The sequence below is a fragment of the Suricata suricatta genome, chromosome 15, assembly GCF_006229205.1.
Source record: "Suricata suricatta isolate VVHF042 chromosome 15, meerkat_22Aug2017_6uvM2_HiC, whole genome shotgun sequence".
NCBI classification, from domain to species: domain Eukaryota; kingdom Metazoa; phylum Chordata; class Mammalia; order Carnivora; family Herpestidae; genus Suricata; species Suricata suricatta.
Genome location: NC_043714.1, coordinates 59,753,097 through 59,776,156, shown reverse-complemented (window position 1 = coordinate 59,776,156; position 23,060 = coordinate 59,753,097). Strand labels below are relative to the sequence as shown.

Genomic DNA, 23,060 nt, shown 5'->3' with positions numbered 1-23,060 from the left:
ACTACATATTACTTATTTCCACTTATATAAAATGTCAGAAAATGCAAATGTGTAAGAAAAGAAAGCAAATTCCCTGGGGCTAAAGACAGAAGATCGTCAGTGAATGGGTATGAAAGATTTCTTTGAGTATGATAGAAATGTTCTAAAACTGGATTGTAGTATTGACTATACAACTCTTGGAGTGTACTAAAAATCATTGAATTGTACACTTAAAATGTGAATTTTATGATGTATAGATTACACCTCATAAGTACACATGCAGTATAAAATGCATATGTAGTACATATGCAAACTATTTTAGTTATGAAATGAAATCTTTATATTAGAAAAAAATTGGATGATTCCATTTATTATGCTTTCACTGTGTGTGTTTTTGAAGGTCATGCATTGTTGATGATTTCTTCCTGCTTATGCCAGACCACATAGACAGTAGAACTTTCCAAATGTCAGATCCATGATCGAGGGGCTACCAAGAAGATCCATCGCCTTCCACCTATTCAGATACAAATCCTCAGGGACTTCAAGTCTAAGTTCAAGATACTGAGTTAAGCAGACAAATGTTTTCCCAGAATTCACTACAATTAAAACCATTCTCATGTTTGTGGCCTTTACGTCAGGAATCCTTTAATAAAAGCCATTCCAAGAAGTTGACACTCTCCTTGGTCTTTAGAACATGTAAAAAGTGCTTTGTTTTAATTTTATACTTTGCTGTTCCCTTCAGTACATCAGATCTGCAGCCAACTTGGAAAAAGTGCAAGAGCCTCTTAAGTAGGCAGTAACTTGAGGGTCAGCCGTTTGGAACATCTTGGCCCCATTCCCGCCTCATAGCTGTGGTAATATGCCATTGTTTGAATGTCAGGACCCGGTCCTTAAACTGCATTTCACACTCCGCATACCACAAACGTTTCTTATGGATATGGATCACAATATATGTCATTGTTTCAAGCACTTTGCTATCATATGGCCTTCTAGTCCCTTGTGAAACATATGGAGGATGGAAAAAACCATACAGATGACATCAGTGGACCACATGCAGTGAATTATGGGACTGGAGGAGAGGACCAAAACTTGTATTACAGATATTCCTGGGCAGCAATAGCTAACATTTTTCTAAATGGAATAAGGTTTTTGAATCAAAACAGGATGCCTAAAATACTGTTTGTTCACAGAGACAGGGATCAGGAGAGGACACACTTAACTTACGTGTTTTTTCCATTATGCTCACGCTGGGTCCCTCAATCTCCTGAAGTTTTGTGTAAACACTGATTTTATATTCTGAATCAGGCTGAAGTCCATAGAAGCAATGCCTGGTTGTCCCTCCGCTCACAGTGGATTCTTGCTTTTTTGTGTCTATAATGAAAGCAGGACAAAACGTACACACATGTATTTTAAAAAACCACTATAAGTAGATTATTTGCTTCTAAAACACTTACTATGCATGGCCTAATCAGATAACTTTAGAATGAATTATACTTTTTAGGTACTGTATCTTTTCCTAAAGAGTTAATACATCCAATTAATTGAAAATCACATTTTCCATGTTAAAAAAATGAGAATAAAAGATTCCAGAGATCAACCCATTAATGGAAAATTATTAATGCATATAATTGTGTATACACATTGTAACTGATCTTTTGGACAGGTGTGGAGGTGAGTATATCTTTAAAAAATTAGAATATTCTCATATTAGCATGATTCTCCAGAACACAGTCAACCAGTTACAAACTGATAAAAAGATCTATCCATTTGGCCCCTTACAACTTATTACCATGCAAGAAGATGCCCTTCTTGGCAGTGGCCTAAAAATATAGGCATGGAGTTAGAAATTATAGGATTCTAGGCAATCTGTATGCCTGTGGATGAGGTGTGCCTCCAAGGTTTCAGGAGCTTCATCCATGGGTCCAGATTATTTTCAGAACTGCCACAAATGCAGACAAGAGCTGGAGTGTCACGGAGATAGCCAGAAAGGCCCCAGAATGTCCAGTTTCCTTCCACTCAGCCTTGATTTTTAACCAACATACATGATTTCTTTTAACTGCAGTGAAGACTCCTAGGAACCTCAAAGGAGGCTGGCTTTACTCTGAAAATCGTGCTCTAGTCTTTCAAAATCATAACTGAGTAAAACATGGTGCTTCCGTGGTTTAAGGCCCTCCCTTCTATAGAACTCAGTTTCCCAACACATTGTTCCAAAGTTCTTTTTGTTCTACCAAGAAGACAGCAATACACAACCATCTCCACAAAGAACCTTCTCTCTTGTCTCCACTAAGGCAGAAGCACAAAGAACCTAGTGGACCTGATTAACTGTTGGCTACTTCCTTCATTCCCATATTCACAGCAGGATTGCTTTGCCTTCCTGGAGAAATTAGTTCTGGCCCTTGGATCTGGAGTCTAGGATGGTTGGATTTATTATATTCATCATTTTCTGAGAGCTTACTATGTGCCAGGTTCTGTACTTTGTATTTAATGATGCACTAACAAGAAAGATAATACGAGCCAGCATTTAATGAGCATTTACCATATGTCAGGCACTATCCTAAAGATTTTATATGTATCGACTCATTTGATCCTTATAATATTTATAATTAGCCTTAATCTAGAGACAAGAAACTGAAGGCCAGAAAAGTTAGTAACTTAATCAAGTCCATATGCTAAGTAGCAGAACTGAAATTAAATTCACAACTCCAAATCACAGTCTCAGAGGATGCTGCTTTGATTTCCATTAATATATCATAAAATAATTAAGTTAAATGGTGTTTCTAAATAAAAGTTTTAGAGCTGCTGAGTGCATATGAAATGAGCAAACATGATAGCTTGCAGAGATCAGATGAGGACCCTTTATGATTCAGTGCTTTATCGCTCCATTGAACAAAACTGCCTCCCTTGGTGGCTTTAACTGCAAAGGGTCTCAAATGGGTTTTCTTCATTGGCATAGAGTGTTTATTATTTTATACCACAGTTAATTGTTTAAAAGGAAGAATCACTGCTACTATGAAAAGAACAATTATTTAAACAGATCTAGATCAATCTTAATTTCACCCATAACTTGTATCCATCTATGTAATGCCTTATATAGCTTTATTTCTAGAAATTTAAAAATCTAGTGTTAAAAAACTGAAACTGATTAAACACATTATATATGTTATTTGCTGATTACAAAAGAACTCCTTCAAACTGTTAATTGCAGTTTATTAAATATAAATAAAATATAGAAAACAAAACCAGAACAATACAAAATACAAAAAAGTTAAATAGTTTTTCATTTTGAAAGAATAATACCCATTAAATTTCAATCTATAACTTAATATATAATGGAACAAAATAGACATAGGTTATAACATATATGTGTCAGAAAAGACAAGACATATGCCATTTAAAATTTGTCTATGGACAAAATCCTTTTTTGAAAAATATAGATAAGATTTTTAAAACTATAAATAAATTAAAGCCACTTATAAGATGGAATGTGAAATTTATTTTTTATTTTTATGATTGAGAATATAAAGGAGTTTCCAAGGTGAACTTTATAATATAATCATTAGTAATATATTTGTTCAGAATGACTTACGGTCTACTTCAAAAATTTTCTTATTTATGTGACAAAATGATGAATTAAAAAATATTGTTGGGACACCTGGTTGTCTCAGTCGGTTAAGCATCTGACTTTGGCTCAGGTCATGATCTCACAGCTTGTGAGTTCGAGCCCTGCATCGGGCTCTCTGCTGTCAGCACAGCCCGCTTCAGATCCTCTGTCCTCCTCTCTCTCTGCTTCTCCCCTGCTGGTTCTCTCTCTCTCTTTCTCTGGCTCTCTCAAAATAAATTTTTTAAAAAATGACTTAAAACATTCCTCAGGTGTTTGTGAGGTTACAGCTTGCTGTGACAGGAGTTTGATAGTAAGAAAATGTTCTTAAACCCTGCATTCGGCTTTGCTCTCGTCCAAGTTTAGTCTGTGGTTCCCAGTCTCAGGACCCCACATGAGCTGCTTCTCTCTAACCCTTACCCACAACATTGGAGCTTCTTGCAAACTTTTGTGAGTCACCTGTAACACAAACATCTTCCAATTCCTATGGCATGGATATTTGTCCATTTCCATACAAGCTTCCAGAATCTCTCCAGGAATCAATTCTAGAAAAGTGCTTTTCTGTCATCTCTATTTCTCGTGGATACTCATGCACTTTATCAACCCTCAAGAAAAGAATATAAATGGATTTTACTGCTAAAGCAACAACATAAAAATCTCAAAGCCATTGGAAAACTGGAACAGGCACTGTAAAATTTTGGGAAATGGTATTGCTTTAATTCCCAACAATAACAAAGAGGGGTTACATGAATGGGGATGTACCCATGTTGCTTTTGGCATGTGTGATTTAGGTCTAATGGCTTTGCCTTAAAGGAAAATGTTTAAACTGATCAAATGATGACTGGTTTCCTCAAACTTTTGTACCAAAAGCAAGGAGTTAATTTATTTTTGTGTGTCTTTGGGCATTTATTCTTCCGAAGCGAGGCTTAATACATTCTCTGGGTTATTGTGCTGATAATGATGCCACCAGCTTGACTCACCAAAATGTCCTGTGAGTAGTTATTGAGATGCACAAGCAAAGAATATCCAGGATCCAGAATACTCTGCTGGAATTTTATGATATAAGTGCTTCCAGCCCCTAGGTTTCTCAGATTCCCAGACACATAATCATAATGTCACTGCCAGGGCACCTGGGTAGCTCAGTTGGTTAAGCGTCTGACTTTGGCTTAGGTTATGATCTTGTAGTTTCTGAGTTCGAGCCTCATATTGGGCTGGCTGCTGTCATGCATGTGCATTCTCTCTTTCTCTCTCTCTCTCTCTCTCTCTCTCTCTCTCTCTCTCTCTCTCTCTCTCTCCATTATGCTAAGTGAAATAAGTCAGTCAAAGAAAGACCAATACCATATGTTTTCACTCATATGTGGATCTTGAGAAACTAAACAAAAGACCATGAGGGAAGGAAGGGGAAATAAATAGTTACAAACAGAGAGGGAGGGAGGCAAACCAAAAGAGACTCTTAAATACAGAGAAAAAACTGAAGGTGGATGGGGGGTAGAGGCGGGGGAAAGTGGGTGATGGGCATTGAGGAGGCCACTTGTTGGGAAGAGCACTTGGTATAGTATAGAAGCCAATTTGAGAATAAATTATTAAATAAATAAATAGACAAATAAGTAGATAAACAAAATGGTCATAATGTCACTGCCTCGAAAAGTTTAATCTCAAGACTATGTTTTGCTCCATGTGTCTTTTGTTTTGGATCTGGTGTCTGGTAAGGTAGGCTCTCTGCTATGCTGCAATTCTGTTAATGATACTGCAAAATTGGCATGTCCACACTCAATGAATTCTAGAAGACATGGTGAGCATTCTCTGAAACCTCCCTTAAGTGGTCTAGAAAGAAATTCACCAAGTTATGGGGATTACCAAGGGAACAAAGTATTTGGGACCATATGGCATCCAAATACATGAAATTAAAGGGAAAGAATATACCCAACCTTGGATGCCAAGTCAACTCAAAAATAGCTGGAAAAGAGACAGAATTCCAGAGCATCCACAGAACTAATGGAGGCTCTTGGGGAGTCCGGAGCTACCTAAGACCAACCAAAAGTCTCTGACTTTGGTCTGTCCTATCATTAACCAAAGCCTTCAATTTAATTTGGCAAGTGGATGAGTGACTCAAACACAGATTTATTTCAGCCTCTCTTGAGAGGACCTCATCTTTCTGGTAATCGTTCTTTTTTTTCCTTTTTGGCTATAAAAAATGTCATAATATTAAATGGTAGAGGACATCTGTTGTTTTTGCCTGTCTTACATCTATTCTCCCTTTCTTTGTATCTATTCTTCCCCACTCTTGGTCTTTATGATTTCAGGGAAAAAACTGAGTAACAATCCTTCTCCCCTCCAGATACAGAGGTAGGAGGTAACCAGGTCTGGCTAGTCAGTTTATTTCATGCCCTTGAACTCAGTGACAGATTTAGGGGCATCTGACCCAAGCCAAGCCAGTATGACTCAGTTCCTGGACTTTTATTGGAATTATTGAGAAAGAGAAGCTCTTTTTTTCATGCAGACTGGTTACGCTGGAAACTGGGAGGATCTCATTCTGGATATAACTGGGGCCAACTCAGAGAATTTGGCTGAGGATGAGCACAGAGCAAGAGAAGGGTGCAAGACTTCATCTTGATGGCATTTTTTGAACACTTAGATCCAGATGTGCCTGGTGCTGGAAACTTATAAACTTCTCAGTAGTCAGTAAGTTGATCCTTTTGTTTAAGTCCCTTTTATCTGCATCTCTACTACAAACAAACCTGAAAGATACAGCCTGCCTACTTTATTCACAAAAACCTTGGAAATCTGTAGGTCTTACCTCAGATAAAAGCCTCAAAAGAAGTAATTTTAGAGAAACTGAAGCCCAGAGAGATTGACCAGCACTTATGGTCAAAGCTGAGGCCTCTCCACTGACCTCATCTCAGAATATAAGTGCACGTGGCCAGACCATGGGAATTATATTTTTAAAAAACTGAAAAAAATTACCTGCCCAACAGTAGGAATTTGTCAAGAACATTCAAAACTGGGTTACTCTGGAATCAAGCTTTTCTCCATCACATGGAGGAGTGGGATCCCATTTCTCTCTAGTATCTCTTCTGGGATAGAAGGACTAAACGTTCTCCCTAGGTAGCACATGTAGCCAATGGGAGACAGTACAGTTAAAACAGAGGGGACCCTGAAACTCAACCCCCCACGGAAGACTCTGCATCTGACCACAACTCTTTCAAAGGCACCAATCAGGATAATGATTTTATTTCTCAGTAAAATAAACAAACTCAACCTCAAATCAAGTTCATAGATACGGAGAACAGATTCATGGTAGCCAGAGGCAGGTATTGGGCAGGAGAACTGGGTGGAGGAAGTCCAAATGTTAAAGAAAGAAAGAGAGAATGAGAGAGAGAGAAAAAGAGAGAGAGAGAGAGAGAGAAAGCAAGCAAGGAAGAAAGCAAGCAAGCAGGCAGGAAGGAAGGCAGGAAGGAAGGCAAGGAAGGAAGGAAAAAAGGAAGGAAGGAAGGAAGGAAGGAAGGAAGGAAGGAAAAAAGGAAGGAAGGAAGGAAGGAAGAAAAGCAATGCAACTGAATTCTTCCCTAAAGTAAGAAGACTATCCCTTTATCTAAACTATATGTTAAACCATTTAAACATATTCCCTACTGCTATCCCCACACTCCTTCCCCACCCCCAACACTCCTCTTTGAGGTAGAGTGTCAGTTAGAAACTGCTGCTGTCCTTTAATTAATATTCAGTTAGACAACTGGGTGAATGAGATGTAAGCTAATTGGGCTCATAAATCTCCCAGCTTTAAATGTTGATGAAAAGCCAATTGAGCAACACTTTGCTCATTCTTGTTTAAGTGAGCCTTGATAGCAAGGCTCAGTTGAAGAGGTTCTTGGCAGCCTGGAGATACTACCAAGGGAGGACAAGTTAACTTCACTTTAAGCTAAGAAGGAAATGTGGACTCTTTTTTTATTCTTGTTTGGTAACAAAGATCTTGGCTTCAAAAAGAGCTTTTTGAGGTTTGAGACTACCAGATCAATATTATCACACACATCTATCACGTCCTCTGATGAGAATCCCAGTGGTATTTTGCAAATATGCCAAGCAGAAGACATTTAATTAAAAAAAATACTTCTGGGAGCGCCTGGGTGGCTGAGTCGGTTAAGCGTCCAGCTTCAGCTCAGGTCATGATCTCACAGTTCGTGGGTTCGAGCTCTGCGTTGGGCTCTGTGCTGACAGCTGGCTCAGAGCCTGGAGCCTGCTTCAGATTCTGTGTCTCCCTCTCTCGTTCTGACCCTACCCTGTTCATGCTGTCTCTCTCTGTCTCTCAAAAATAAATAAAAACCATTAAAAAAATTTAAAAAAAAATACTTCTGGAGCTCACTAATTCCACTGATAAAGCCAGTTTCACATATCTTTACGTCAGTCTATACAGTTACAACTTATATGAAAGACCGTGAATATCCATAGGAGCCTCTGTCTTTTCATGTCAACTTCTTAAAAGACACAAAAAGAAAAAAGTGTCATGGGGAAGATTGGGAGTGTGATTTTTATCTTTAGTATTTTTTTTCCCAAAGCTTAACAAATACCGCTGAATGTTAACCCTTCTTTATGAAAATGTGACTTAGCTTATCTTATAAAGATATATGAAACATGACTCCTCAAGAGTTTATAGTTGTTTCTCAAACAGTTGCATACCTTTCATGTACTTCTGCTTAAACGTCTCACAAATCATATTAAATACAACCACAAAATCCATATGACTTGTCCTGACTTTTCCTTTCTCAGTGTTTATGACAGCATAAAGCCACTCCTATACATTTAGTCATGCTAGGCTAAAGGGGTCCTTAAAGTATCGCGCACAATGAATCAAGGAATCAGTGGCTTAGCACATCAGCTAAGACACTGCCTTGCCTGGGGTTGGCAGGAGTCTCTTTTAGTGTCGCTCATATTCTATGCTCATATTCTCAGCATATTTCCGCATGCTCTCACCTTTCCGCTTTCCATTTTCCTGCCTTTCTTGAGAGAGAGAATGCGAGCAAAGGAGGAGCAGGAGGAGAGAGAGAGAGAGTCTCAAGCAGGCTCCATGCTCAGTGTGGAACCCAATGTGGGGCTCGATTCCACAACCCTGGGATCGTGACCTGAGCTGAAATCAAGAGTCGGATGTTCAATGGGCTGAGCCAAAAAAAAAAAAAAAAAAAGTCTGCTTTTTTAAATGGGGAAACCATGATTATTTGTCCAGAAAGAAAATGTTTAACAATTTTATTACCGATTTTAAAAGATTAAAAGAATCACTTGAAATTCTCCAGCGTCTTCTAGAGTCTCCCCGAAATAACAACACATACCTTTTGCACTGATAATATACAGTATTTAATCTTATAAATCAGATTGAAGTAATTTTCATTATTTGATTCCATCTTCTGAATATTCTTCAAGCTAACAATAGTCCCTTCAAACTCACTTTTTGGGAATCAGCCTTCCGTTGTTCTTAACACTTTTAATGAAAACAGGCACACATTTTTAGTGTTTCAACTTTAAAACAAAGTCCCAAATTTGGATGTGCTTGAGAACAGTAATGCTGAACACCTTCCCATGAGGGCAGAGATACAGTAAACCATCTCCTAAATGAGAGTTTAGTGCTCACCATTTATCCTCCAAACTAAAAAGAGTCAGTCAGTAAGAAAACCATTAAAATCAAACTGAGATCCCCATGGAGTAAATACTAAAATAACAGCCCCATGTAATTTTAATGTACGTTAGTCCTATTTGTCTCCTATTGCCAATAGCAGCTTCCATTTCTCTGGAGGTTAATGTGGGCAAAGCACTGTCACCAATGCTTCCCGTGGATTTATCAGAAGATCACCATTAACAGACAAGAAAATGATCATTTCGAGATGTTAAATAATTGGCTTACCTGGCCATTCTGCCCCTATCCCCTGCATGACCCGTTATAGAACACTGTGTCCTCAAGGAGAGAGCTCTAGTCTGCTCCCTGGGTGTTGTCCACCAAGATTAGCATAGAACTAAGTACATGAGCGCTTGACAAAATCATCCGTGACAGGTGGCACTTACCCTGGAGCGATTCGATAACCACTCTGTAGGCAGTGGCATGGCGATGCACCTGCCATCGGGCACACAAGCTGGTCATTTGAACCTGGTCTGTTTGAAGATTGGTCACACCCAAAAACACTATAATGAAAAGAAACACACCTATGTCACACGACTGACCATGCCGCAAATGTCCCCACGTCTGAAATTAACTTTAACCCAATAAATTCTAATTCAAAGTTCCCATAGCCAGTGGTGAGAAATTCATGAACTCACAATAAATTAGTCCACAAAAGACAACTATTTTATTACTTGAGAGAGAAGTTCCAAAACATTATGTGTAATACAGTCTGTTTGATATTTGTAAACAAAAAAGGAAAGAAATATTCACAGAAAAAAGACCAGATGTAATGGATGGTGAAATTCTGGTTTTATATCTGATTTTTAATCTCTCTTTATGTGTTTGTATTTTCTAAATATTCCACAATTAATATATAATACTTTGATAACAAAAAATCAAATACAATATGCACTTATCACCCATTGAAGGATAGTTTGGGCTTAACTTAAAGGGAAAGTAAAATAGACAAAGTGAAGTCTTACTCAAATAGGAATTTCATAAGGACTGTCAAAATACAACTGAAGGAGAATGAACACATTTTTGAAAATGTAAAAATGAAAGATTTAACACAGATAAAACATTATAAAAATCAAACACGAAGATTCCTATTAATCTTAGAACACTGTGATATACGAAAATGATTCACAGAAAGGTTATTTTGGGAAGCAATGAAAATAGTATTTCTCCAATACAATAAGGGAGTAGGCATCTGGCATTTGTCATTTAGACTCAAAAAGAAAACAATTGAAAATTAATATTTATTTTCTCTAATAACCTCTGACTTTCATTCACATCATTTTCTAACTTTTCCCTCTCTTTTAGCTACTTTATATAATAAAAATAGTTTAAAATTATTTTTCAAAATGGTAAAAATAATCTTGTCTAATCAAAATTTACATTTTCACATTTAGACCAGACAGAGAAGATCTCTTTTCCCAAGGCCCAATAAATGAGCCCTCTTGTTCCATAAAAAAAGGAAATTGTTAATGATTTATGTAACCATACCAAATTTTTTAAAAACCTTGAATTAATTTATTTGCCATTGCATGGGCTTTGATTTTGCGTGGAAGAACGAGAGAAAACAAATGATAAGCCCATCTGATTTTTACTTTAAAGACAGAATATAAAACAATTCAATACCCTTACTCTTTTAAAATATACGTGGAATACCCAACATGCTTCTTGAAGGAGAGAAGAGGGATGGAACAGAAGAAAGAAAGACGCAAAGAAAAGAAGATATAAAGACAGAGGAGGGCAAAAAGAGGCCAATAAAAAAATCACAGACAGAAAATGCAGCCCAGACAGAAAGGGTAATCTAGAGGAGGAAAATGAAAATCAGCTAGTGAAGGGGATAGACTGAGTGGGAAAGTGCACAGGGGATTCTAGGGTGCTCGTAAGGAATGAGATCGCTATCACAGAACAGAGGGAATCACTTGGAGGTTACCGAAATGCCCAGAATGGCATTACTTCACTGGCCAAGTACAAGATCAGAACCACAGGCCAAAGCCTTCCTAGATCTGTTGAAGACAGACTATTTCTTTTGAGAGTAAATTGATTCTGTAATCTAGCCTTTAAGGTCTTAAGATATTCCATTTAAAAAGGTTCAGGAAGCCGCCTCTAATGAAAAGCCTGGCCCTATCTAAAATGTAGGTGGTCAAACAGAAGTGGCTTGGGGTCTGGTTTAATATATGCCCCATTCTTGCATAATTCCATTCATCGATTAATTACTTGATTAGGGATAAGAATGACCTATGGGCCAAAGGTGTAAAGCACAATTATTACAATACTAATAACGGCTATTCAATAGTGTTTGCCATATGGCCGATCATTTTTATACATTATTTCTGCAAGCCTCACAAACAGCCTATTATCTTCATTTTAGAGTTGAGAAAACTTGAGCTCAAAGAAGTGAAGTAATCTGCTCAAGGTCACCCTAATAAGTAGCCGAGTAAAGGTTTCTACCTTTGATTATACCATAACTATCATTCTCAAGTGTGAAGCAGGTACCGTTGATAGCACTAAGGGTGATTTTAAGTAGCACACAGCCACACCATCTTTATATTTGTCATTTACGTATTGTCTTTAATGTGTATGAAAAATCCTGGTCTTCTGCTTAGAGTAATTATGTGGGTTTTGAAAAGTATTTAAGGAAAAAAATGTAAGTCGATTTAAAGAAATATATTAAACAGATGGTGTGGAAGTATAACAAACATGAGGAATATGGAACATACATGCCGGAGTGTGGAAAACGCTGCATTTACCACGGGTGTCTGGAAGTGGTACATACCAAGGAGAAGTCCCAGATGGTGTGCAGACAGCATGAAAACCCTTACAAGGTACAGAAGGAAGTCCTTTTTGCATCTTTTATGGATGGTGTGTGTGTGTGTGTTCACATAAGAGGGGGGAGGGGCAAAGACTTCGAGAAAAGTCAAACTTTGGTCCAACTTTGACTGGCGTTGGCCATGTCACTATAGACTGGTTGGAAAATTTCACCTAATGTGAAAAATGCCAACAAAGACTTTCCAGAAGGAAATGCTATCCGCCACCATCAAGTATAGTTTAATGGCAGGTTCTGACATTCCGCCTGCCAACCAGGACTCTGAACTTCAGCCCATGTAAGGAGCACACCTTTCTTTCCATGAAACACCATCCAGAAAGGGCAATGCTGAGGAAAATAAAGACCAACCGCCAAGTCGAAGCAGGAGTTGAGTTACAGTGGAAATAAAGCAGCAAAACCACATGCTGGGTGGAGGCAACGGGACACCAGGCTTACGTGTTTTCACCACGCCTGTCAGAGCGTCGCTGAAGCCTGAGGCCTGGGAGGCAAAGATTTTCACATTGTAGTCCATTCCGCTGAGGAGGTTTGTGATAAGAATGGTGTTAATGCCAGATCCCACAAACGTTTCCAGAGTTGGGCCAGCAACTAAAGGAGAAAGAATATATTTCAGTTACACTAGAATATGGAGAAATGGATACACTCCTGACAGGAATTGTACTTATTCGACTATGTTCCAGTGACCAGGATTACACAGAAGACAAACAGCAGAGCTGGGGTTTGAACCTAGCCTCATCTGGCTCTGAGATTTACATACCTGACTACCATGCTAGGGCTCTTTTTAGGAATCTAGTCCTTTTTCTCAAATATAGTTATTTCCCTAGTGCTTACTCAAAGAAGCAACCCACCATCCGCCATATTGTGAGGCCTTCAGAGTGGAGCTACTATGTTGCATGGCCGCTGGGGCACTTGCCAAACTAAAGAAGTCATTCTCAGTTGCCCCTTTTCAGACACTCTTTGTCCCCAGCAGGCATGCAAGTGGCAGTAGCAGCAAATTTATTACGGACACTATGCCATGCCTTGCCACATGTGGGTTCAGCATGTATGTTGCCATTATTAGTCCTCTCCCCTTCTCTTAACATTTTTTTAAGTTTATTTACTGAGAGAGAGAGGGAGCACGAGAGTATGAGTGGGGGGAGGGTAGAGAGAGAAAGAGAATCCCAAATAGGCTCCACGCTGTCAGTGTACAGCCCAATGCGGGGCTCGATTCCACAAACCATGAGTGAGCTCATGACTGGAGCCAAAATCAAGAGTCAGACGCTCAACTAACTGAGTCACCCAGGTGCCCCTCTCTTACTATTTTTAAGAACAGACAGATAGTATTATTACTCCAAGGCCCTTGACCAGTTGGCTTCATTGAGCCTTTACATTTTGACTTCTTTTTCAGCTAGTGGAGACTTTAATTTGGCATTTTAAAAACATTCCTTGCTAAGTCCTATACAAATTTATTTACCTCCTGCCTTTTCCCATCTAAACTCATTCTTTAAGAGTTTGAGTTAGTAACAAGTTCCTAAAATACTCCTTACTTTACTTCAGAACCCCCCTCCAACAATGCATTTATATATTTCTATATGTGCACGTTATCTCCGTTAGCAATTTTATCAGGCACCAAACTCTCCGATCAAATGACCACATATCACATTCCACTTGATTTAGAGCAAGATGTCTCAGCCTCAGTGCTATTGGCAATTTGCACTGGATAGTTCTTAATTCTGGGACAGCGGGGGCAGCTACTATGGCTCGTAGGATGCTTAACAGTTCCCACCCGATGCCAAAAGCAACCCCCTACCCCTCAAGTAGTAGCAATCGAAATTATCTCTGTTGGGCAACAAAATTGCATCAACTGAGAACCACTGGCTTAACACAAAGCTACTTTCCCTCAGAAAATCTGGTAGCTATCTACAGAACAGTCCAAGAATGAATCCAACAAAGCTGTTTCACAAATTAACATATGTCTCAGGCCTAAAGAAACTAAGAAATTGGTGATAGATCCTAAAGAATAAGTCTTGGGCAGACTAATGCATCCATGGTATATTCTCACTATTTCATGTTGGTGGCTCATAGAGATGTTTGTCTGGAGAAATTGGAATGTGGGGTATTTTATTTGTGTGGACACAATAGAAGAAGTTGAAAATCATTACAGAGGCCAGAGCAACATCCCAGAAGATGAAGTGAGCCTAATGTGCTCTTTGAGAGCAGAAAGATTTTTTTTAATGGCCCGAAGAATACTCTACATTTTACTGCCAAATAAGTAAACATAAGAAGAGAACCCCTTTCTTATGAATCATCAGAGTATGAAGGCGCAGGTCCAGAAAAAGGACAAAATCCCTATAGTGTCCATTCTTAGTCTCCTGTTTAAACTTCACAGAAGTGCTAAACGTCAGGAGTTGATACTGTAACAGGTGAAGGCACCAATGGCCTCATCTATACAGACATATGGACCTGGGGCACACTTGCCCTTGGCTGCACCATTCTCCTGCTTTCAGGAGGTGAAGGTGTGGCAGTTGAGGAGGAAGGGATTTCCTCATCAAGGGGGCTAAGAGGCTGATGGAGAAGCCTTTTACTACCACAACCTTAGGGCTTTGATGAATTTTATACCCCAACAGCTTCCAAAATGAAGAGACTAGGTAAGTCAACTTTTTCCTACTAATCTAAGAAGTAAGAGGTAGAGGAGGAATTAGAAATTAGAGATTCTGAGTGTTTAGAGCTTACATATCCACTGAGCCATGGAGGATCCCTACTCCTACCAAGTCAAGGTTCCCTTCAGCTGGTTCCTTGTGAGGATGTACTAGGTCAGGTGCATAACAAGTATGTATTCTGCTCATAAACGTGCCCAGTCAGTTTTTAAGTGGGGTCATACATCATTCTGATAATACCTACCTATCAATGATCATACAAGGAAAAAAATTTCTTTTCATTAAAGGTAAGACTCTTCCTATTTCTAAAAACTAAAGATAGATGGAAAATAAAAATAAAAATAACTTACCTTAAAATCCATTTTGGGGGCACCTGAGTGCCTCGGTCAGTTAAGCATCTGACTTTTGATTTAGGCTCAGGTCACAATGTCACAATTTGTGAGATCAAGACCTAGGTAGGGCTCTGCACTGATAGCACAAAGATTGCTTGGGATTCTCCCTCTCTCCCTCTCTCTCTCTCTTTCTCTCTCTCTCTGCCCCTTCCCTGTTCGTGCATGTGCTCTCACTTTCTCTCTCTCAAAATAAATAAACTTAAAAAAAAGAAATCATTTTAGATGCCAAATCATGGTAAAAAAATATATATGTTTAAAACCATCACTTACCACTAACAGGTTTGTAGACAATCCTATAGCCCTTTACAGGGGAGGACGGAGGATCCCATGTAATGCGCAACCTGTTATACCATTCTTCTGAGACCCGCAGGTTTTGGGGACCAGAGGGCGGCACTGAGTAGAGAAAAGGAAAAACTGATTTAGGGTGGTTTCCACTTTTACAAACTATACTCTTAAGAAAATCTAAGCTATCTTCCCATAATGTACAAATAAAATTGCACTATCACATACAGTGAGATGCTTTCAAGAGTCAGTCTGTGGTTGATTTAAAAATGAAATATATAGGAAATAATGGCTCCTCTGATGAAACGCGTTCGCCTGAAGATCAGTTGTTCGTTCAAGGTGGTTCTGGTTCTTTTTCTTCAGTTTGTTTTGAGTGAAGGTGAACTGAACCGTGTTTATTAGAAATTTCTGTCTACACAGCACTGTGTGCCACTATCAAAGTATATTTGTATAGCAGTCTTAAGGGTGCTTACACCATGGTAATGATGGTCATTCTAGGAGGTAAGATCCTGGTAATTTTTGTTTTTTGCTTTCATCTTCATTTTGCCTATATTGTTTGAAATTTTGTATTATTGTTTACCAACTTTCTATCACAACTGGAAGCCATTTATATCAAGAACCTTTGTAAACCATTGTGCACTGTGACATATGCTATCGTTACCATTTTTTGTTATTGTTGATAGTAGGCAGTTGTTTTGACCACTGTTTAAAATAAGGAGACCATCCACTAATACTTCAAGATAAGTTTATTACATAGATTTGGTTACATGTAGTCCTATCTCTGCAATGAGATTTAGGTCATATTTCTATAGTAAAAGTCTTTAAATTTTTTTTGTGTGAGTGTATACATGTTTATCATGAAAGCCTTTAACGTATTATGCTAATTTTTAACTTGTGAAAGTTAAAAAGTAGATCTCGGAGCCCAGGTCAGCAGCAGTTAGATGGAACCCCTCCGCCTCCCCATCGCCTCCCTTCCCCACACTTCCCTGTAGTGGCAAGGTTTATGGTAACTTTATGGAACATTAGAGTGTTAAAAATAATCCCAAACCCACTCAGAACAGCAGAATTCACTCTGCTTATTCTACATCATTCTTGGGGGCACCTGGTGGTTCAGTCAGTTAAACATCTGACTCTTGATTTCAGCTCAGGTCATGATCTCACAGTTCCTGATATTGAGCCCCACATCAGGCTCTGCACTTGGTGGTGTGGAGCTTCCTCAGGATTCCCTCTCTCTCTGCCCCTTCCCTGCTCATGCTCTCTCTCACAATAAATAAATGAACTTTTTAAAAAAATCATTTAAAAATAAATAAAAACAATCCACTCTTGCTTGATGTTTTTCTTCTCCTAATAACTTGGATTTAAGACAAAAGTGCTCCATACTATATGCTACTTGATGTTTTTTAATTGCTGTTTACTTAAGTCTTTGGTTCCCAATTATTTATGTAGCAGCAAAATGCCAAAATATGCTCAAGGTTGAATGTGTAGATCAAGATCAAGATGCCAGTGTACTGGGAAAAGTAGAAGAGCTTGGTGTCCTCCCACTGCTCTGCTCTTCTCCCCCTTTCCTCCCTCCTTCCACATGACCCCAGAGGAATTAACTGCAGCAGCTCTCAGGGCTCCTAATGCTCTGGGTGATCTCTAACAAAATGTGCAAGTCTGGTGGGATTCTGGGTGGAGGCACTCACAGCATGGGCACCAAGAAGAGGGAGCGGGGCCAGGACTGTTAACTAAGGAAATAATACCCACTTTCTCAGCTGGGCAGAGTCAGGACTTGGGGCTGCAGCTACGGAATGTTAATGACTTGTACATTCACTTGAAAATCCCACACTTAATTGCCCAAGTGTGGAATTCAGTCCTTGCTACCATTCTGCTCCTAATCACACTTGACCCTCTGGTAATTGTGGTAGATTAAAAACAGGTGCAGGGGAACCTGGGTGGCTCAGTCATTTAAGCATCTGTCTTCGGCTCAGGGCATGATCTCAGAGTTCGTGGGTTCAAGCCCCGCATTGGGCTCTGTGCTGACAGCTAGCTCTGAGCCTGGAGTCTGTCTTCAGATTCTGTGTCTCTCTCTGTCTCTGACCCTCTCCTGCTCATGCTGTCTGTCTGTCTCTCTCTCAAAAATAAATAAAAACATTAAAAAACATTTATAAAAAATTAAAAAAAAAGATGTATGACTATCCCGCTGGAAAGAGTGCATGGAGAGACTCTGACCCAATATGGAGAGAGAGAGACTCAGATGAGTCTAGCCTTCCAGGTGCCCCCACCAACATGCCAGACATGTGGGTAAAGTTGCCTTGGACACCCTAGACCAACCCAGCCACCAAGTGACCTTCATCCATACCCTGTGGGGCAGAAGAAAGTCCCAACAAGCCCTGCTTAACTTCCTGGCCTATAAACTCATGCAATATAATACAATGGCTCCTATTTTAAGCCACTAGGTTTGGGGTAGTTCATGCAAGTACAGATAACCACACAGTAATGAAGACAACTAAGACTCTGTGGTGCTTTGACCAGCATTTGCTCCTTGGTTCATGTTCTTCACTTGACCATCGGGGCCAGTTCACCCCAAACAAACATTGAGAGGTGCCCCCTCCATGCCACACAGTACTGGAGGAGCTCTGCATGAAGAGGCAAACAGTATGGATGAGGTCCTGGGCTCATCCTACTTCCGAGGAAGGGACACAGACGATGCAGTGATGCTGCTTCTAAGGAAGGGACATAGACGATGAACAAATACATGAGCACGTAAGAAGATATGAGATGGTAATTAGTGCCATAACGTGCTAAGACAACAACAACAACAAAACACCATGACCAAAAAACAGGCTGATGGCACAGAGAGGGAGAGCTACTTTGCATGGAGTGGTTGGCAAAGTCTGAGGAGGCGGCTTGGAGCTGGAGCCATAAAGACAAGAAAAAGCTAGAAAGGCAAATTTCTGGGAAAGGATACTCCGTATGGCAGGAATAGCTAGTACATCCTTCCTAAGGCAGGGACAGCCTTAACTGTAAAGAGCAGGGAAGGAGGGAGGGCCAGGGCACCTGTTAGCAGGTGAGATAAGGAAATTGGCGGGATCCATGTCATAAAGGGCCCTGTATGGCCATGGGAAGGATGTTGGATTTTATCCTGAGTACAGTGGGAGGCCACTGGAAGGTTTGAAACAGGCCTGACATGAGATACTTTATATTTTGAGAAGCTTCTCGGGCTGCAGAGAGGAGAATAAAGGATCCAAGAGTGTAAGCAAGAAGGCTCCCGAGGAGGCTGGTGCACTCATTTCAGTGACAGAGAGTGAGGCGTGGGTCAGGGCGGAACAGACAGACAAAGACAAAGAGGACTAGTCTGCAGAACACATTTTGGAGAATCAACAGGACTTGTGATGAATCAGATGTTGGAGAGGAAGACATAGTTGTTTCTTAAATTGTAGCTTTTATGCACAAGAAAATGTAAGCCCAGAGCAGCTAGCTCACCTCGCCCAAAGCCACACAGCTTCCCCAGGTGGAAACAGGATTCAGACACAGATTTCCTGTCTCCCAATCTCTTTTGCTCTTCTCGCCACACTACCCCGTGGCTTTCAAGACACATTGCAGGGGATGAGCATTTCAATTAATTAGTCAGCTAGTATGCACAGGGAGAAAGCTTCACTCACAGGTCTTCCCAGGGGCAGAGACGCTGACGCCGTCTCCATCATCATAGATGGGAGTCACCGTGACTTTGTACTCGGTATTGGGAAGCAGAGCCTTCAGAAGGAGATCGTTCTGGCTTCCAGGCACCATCACCTGAACAGAAAAGCAAAGGAGCATGGTTTTCATTAAGACCTTCGTTCCTGTCGGTCAACTAACAGAGCAGGACTACGTCGGGGGACTTTGAAATCACAGAAGCAAGGCGATGTGCTTGGACAGTGATCAGAATAAGCATCCATGCAAAAGAACCTCTCTCTGAAATTATGCTCCCAACAGCCCTCAGCTTAGAACCTCTAATGCAGGTTTAACTTTGAGGCGTGTAGGCTCTGAGGAATCGTCTGCTTACAGATTTTCAGCTTTTGTAAAGTATCCAGAAGTTAGAATAATCAGTGCTTTGGAAAGTGGGTGTTTATAGCTTAGGAGTGTCCATGTCTAACGCAGCCTGCTTATCATTCTTTATTCTACTTAAGTATCCTCTTGAAAATTCAGCTTTCCGTTCTTTACCCTTTCAGAGATAATCTACTCCCAGCATCTTAGAAAAGACTGAGAGCTAGCCAAGAATGACAGATGAACCACGCATTAAATCCAAGTTTTCCAGAGAGAAACAGATTTACCAGTACCACTAAAAAATGTGGCAGGTTTTTCAATTTTTGAAAGGAAATGTCTTCCTCAGTCTGAAATCACTATCACTCTACCTCTGAAGGCTGCAAAAAACTGAACTGCGGTGGTGAGGTCCACACCATGGTGGAATGCGCCACGTGGCTCTGTGGTGCAAACTCTGTCATCTCTAAAAGAACATATGGACCAGGGAAGCCACATGTTCTCAATGTTAAAACCACAAAACTTTCTGTCTCTGCTTAGCAGTCAGATGCTGGCACACCTCTGGGCAATTTATGGAATTTAATCATGGCTGGAAAAATGCTAAGTAAGATCTAAGAACGGACCCAAACGCGTTTAAAGCAGTCACAAGACTGAGACGGCTGGAGATGCTTTTTGATTCAAGGGCCGGGTAAAATGCCAGCAGGCAAAGGGCTTGCTGGATGAGGGAAGAGACCTATAAATCATGGAAAAAGCCTTCAGAAGCCTCGAGTTGAACCCAGAAGCGGCTGTTGCTAAGATACTGCTAAGCTCTAAAAGCAATTTTCTAAACTATAGTGTTAAAAAGGAAGTCTGCATTAGGGGATTTTGCATTGAATTAGTATGATTTTACTCCTTATGTGAAAGGGACGTTGAAATACACCACAGGGGTGTGTTGGTGTGGACCTGGGAGGGAGATTTTTTAAAAAGAGCTCTGCTTTATAATGAGTTTGATAACCCTGGCATTGAAGACACGAATGGGAAGAACAGTGGCTGCCCTGACTTGCCTTGTACCCCATCAGTGTAGCTTCTTTCTTGTAAATAGGACTCCTTTGGAGCAGAGCCAAGGCATTCGGTCCAGACTGTCTGTTTAGCAAGCCACCCATGTTGACACTCCTTCAATAAGGTCATCACTCAAGTTCAGAAATACGTGAGCCTGGAGCCTATCACATTTAGACTGTGGAATTCTGAAAAGTGGTAGGGCCATTTTGGAGGAACCCTGAGCTTGCCAGGAAATAGGTGCCATGGGTTATAGTAATAGCCACCATTTACTTGGCAATTATTATGCACCAGGTGCTACTCCAAGAATTTTAGTACAGTATGTCACTTACTGTTCACCACAGCCCTTTCAGGTAAGGAGGAATATTATGCTAATTTTACATATGGGGAAACTGAGGCCCACACAGCTTGTGAGTAAAGAAGCCATACTGAAATCCTGGATGTCTGGTCTGAGCTGGATATCTTGCTCTAACGACTGCACTCTGCTCCGTGTGGCTACACTGTTTGAACATTCTTACCTGAATGATATTCATTTCCAAGAATAAAATGTAAATCTCCTCTTGGAAATGCAAAGTTCCTTCTACTTGGCTTCTGCTTGTTTCCACAAAGCAGGGTAAAGATGGGCTCTACTAAAAACAGATGCCATAGATCATTGCAGATGGTGGTTTTGTTTAGAAAACAATTCTATAAAAGATGCTTATGGTTAAATGAGATGCAAATCTAACCAGTGAACTTCCACGTTTTAAGTTTTTTGTGTTAGAAATGGACCATCATGTCTGGCTTCATATCACCCAAAGCTGCTCAGGGCAGCCTGGATCCCATCAGTAGCAATAGGATTCCCTGCATCTCATTGTTTCCCATGTTTAAACTTCTGTATCTAAATAGTGATTCTCATGCTAACTGCAGTAGAGGACGAGGTAGTTTTGGTGTTGCTGTCTTAATTCCAATCTAATGAAGACTAATATTTTTATAAAATACAATAAAACAAAATTGCTAGAAAAAAAGGAACATGTTCTTGGATGTTGCAGCAATGCCAAATTGCTATAAATGTTTCTAAAAGCTTAATCTTATTATCTAAATTGTCTCATAGGAGACAGAGCCCACTCTGAGTATACATGTTCTGGAATATTCCTTGCAACTCAGAACTCAGGTCATAGTTATGGATGTTGACATACGGGCTCTAGAAAAGTCTGCAATCCTGATCAGCCTTTCATAAATAAAGAAGTGTGAGACTTTCAGACCCTGACAACAAATTCAGGGCAAATTCATTGCCACTCCTCCGTATTTCAGCGCAGTTAGAGGTCAATCCAGTGAAATACTGGACAGGTAGCTTTGTTTACTAATAGCTCAAAACCTTTTGTATTGGAAAGATTTGGTAGATTTGATTGTGCTTAGAAAATATATTAATATTTCACTTACTCAATTGGAAAAGTAAGTTGAATTCTTCTTGTTTTACATGTACTGAAGCTTTATTTTGCTTTACAAATGTTATACACATCAATCATTCTCTCCTTTGATCCATCATTTCCTGAAACAAATCTAATTAGCTTTTATAGTTAAGGAAAACTTGGAAAGACGGTAAGAGGCCTTTCTCATCTGGACAGATCTCTTTCTCACTTTTATAATGGACTTTAGCTATCTTCCTTTCCCCGCCATGCATTATTATTTCAAAGTGTTCATTTGGTGGGAATCCATCCAAGGCCCTTGGATTTTTGATAGAAATCTATAACTGCTTGCCCTACTTTTGTTTTATAATCTAAATCTAGATGCACCCACTTTCTGTCTCCAATGATAATACACTTGTGTAGAAGTAACATTTCCTAAAACACTGAGATATAAATTCTCAGTTAATCCTCAGTTGGGTTGCTGAAAATACACCTGTAAATTAAGTGCAACAAATCCAATTTGAGTGGAAAGGGGCATGATATTTAAAGAATTCTACAGTACTTTATTCTGTTTAGCAAAAACACTTCTACACAGTAAATAATCACCACCAAATTTATCAATAATTTTCATTTTTATGAACAGTTTGCTTAACTGGGGCACATGGGTGGTTCAGACTTTTGATCTCTTTTTCCTTCTGCATGTAGGTGTCCAAGTGTTTCAAAATAAACAGTGTGAAATGAAAGAAGCCAGCAAAGGGAAAACTATCTAGAGACAACCCAAAGTAAATATTATTATTATTTTACCTTCATAGCTTACAAGTGCACGCGTGAGATTAAATTGTTACTCTTTCCAAATCAGCAAGAATAATTTAGCAACACGTTTAATGTGTTTCTTGGAAAGAGTAGAAACAAAAAATAAAAAACAAAACTTTTATCCTGGGAAGTTTTTAAGGGTCTCATTTTTAGGAACTAAATTGAAATATGGGATAGTAACAGGGAAAATAAAGCATCTAAATTATGTCCCTAGTTACCACTGTTAGGTACAAATTGATTTTGAATTTTTCAATCATGGGTCATTTGAAGTGTGTGACCTGAGTGAATTTATAACACAATTTATTTTGTTTAAGTGTCCATTAACTTTCTAAAAGTACTCCCAGACCAATTTCATGGACCTTCTGACTTCACAGTGGATGTGTCTATTCTTGGGATTATCACTGTGTTCTGTAAATAATTTCTCTATCAGTCTGAAATTAAGTACTTTGCTGAAAGAAGTTTGG

General features: G+C 39.6%; 1 protein-coding gene across 1 annotated transcript in view; it reads right to left on the bottom strand.

The window, feature by feature from the left end:
* COL14A1 (collagen type XIV alpha 1 chain) overlaps positions 1-23,060 on the bottom strand; it is a 172,580-nt gene that overhangs the window by 104,455 nt on the left and 45,065 nt on the right. The window contains exons 16-20 of the mRNA XM_029923320.1: positions 19,009-19,138; positions 15,353-15,475; positions 12,493-12,642; positions 9,623-9,739; positions 1,204-1,350 (exon numbers count right to left, since the gene is read on the bottom strand). Of these exons, the coding sequence (XP_029779180.1) occupies positions 1,204-1,350; positions 9,623-9,739; positions 12,493-12,642; positions 15,353-15,475; positions 19,009-19,138 (667 nt within the window). The remainder of the gene's footprint in view (positions 1-1,203; positions 1,351-9,622; positions 9,740-12,492; positions 12,643-15,352; positions 15,476-19,008; positions 19,139-23,060) is intronic.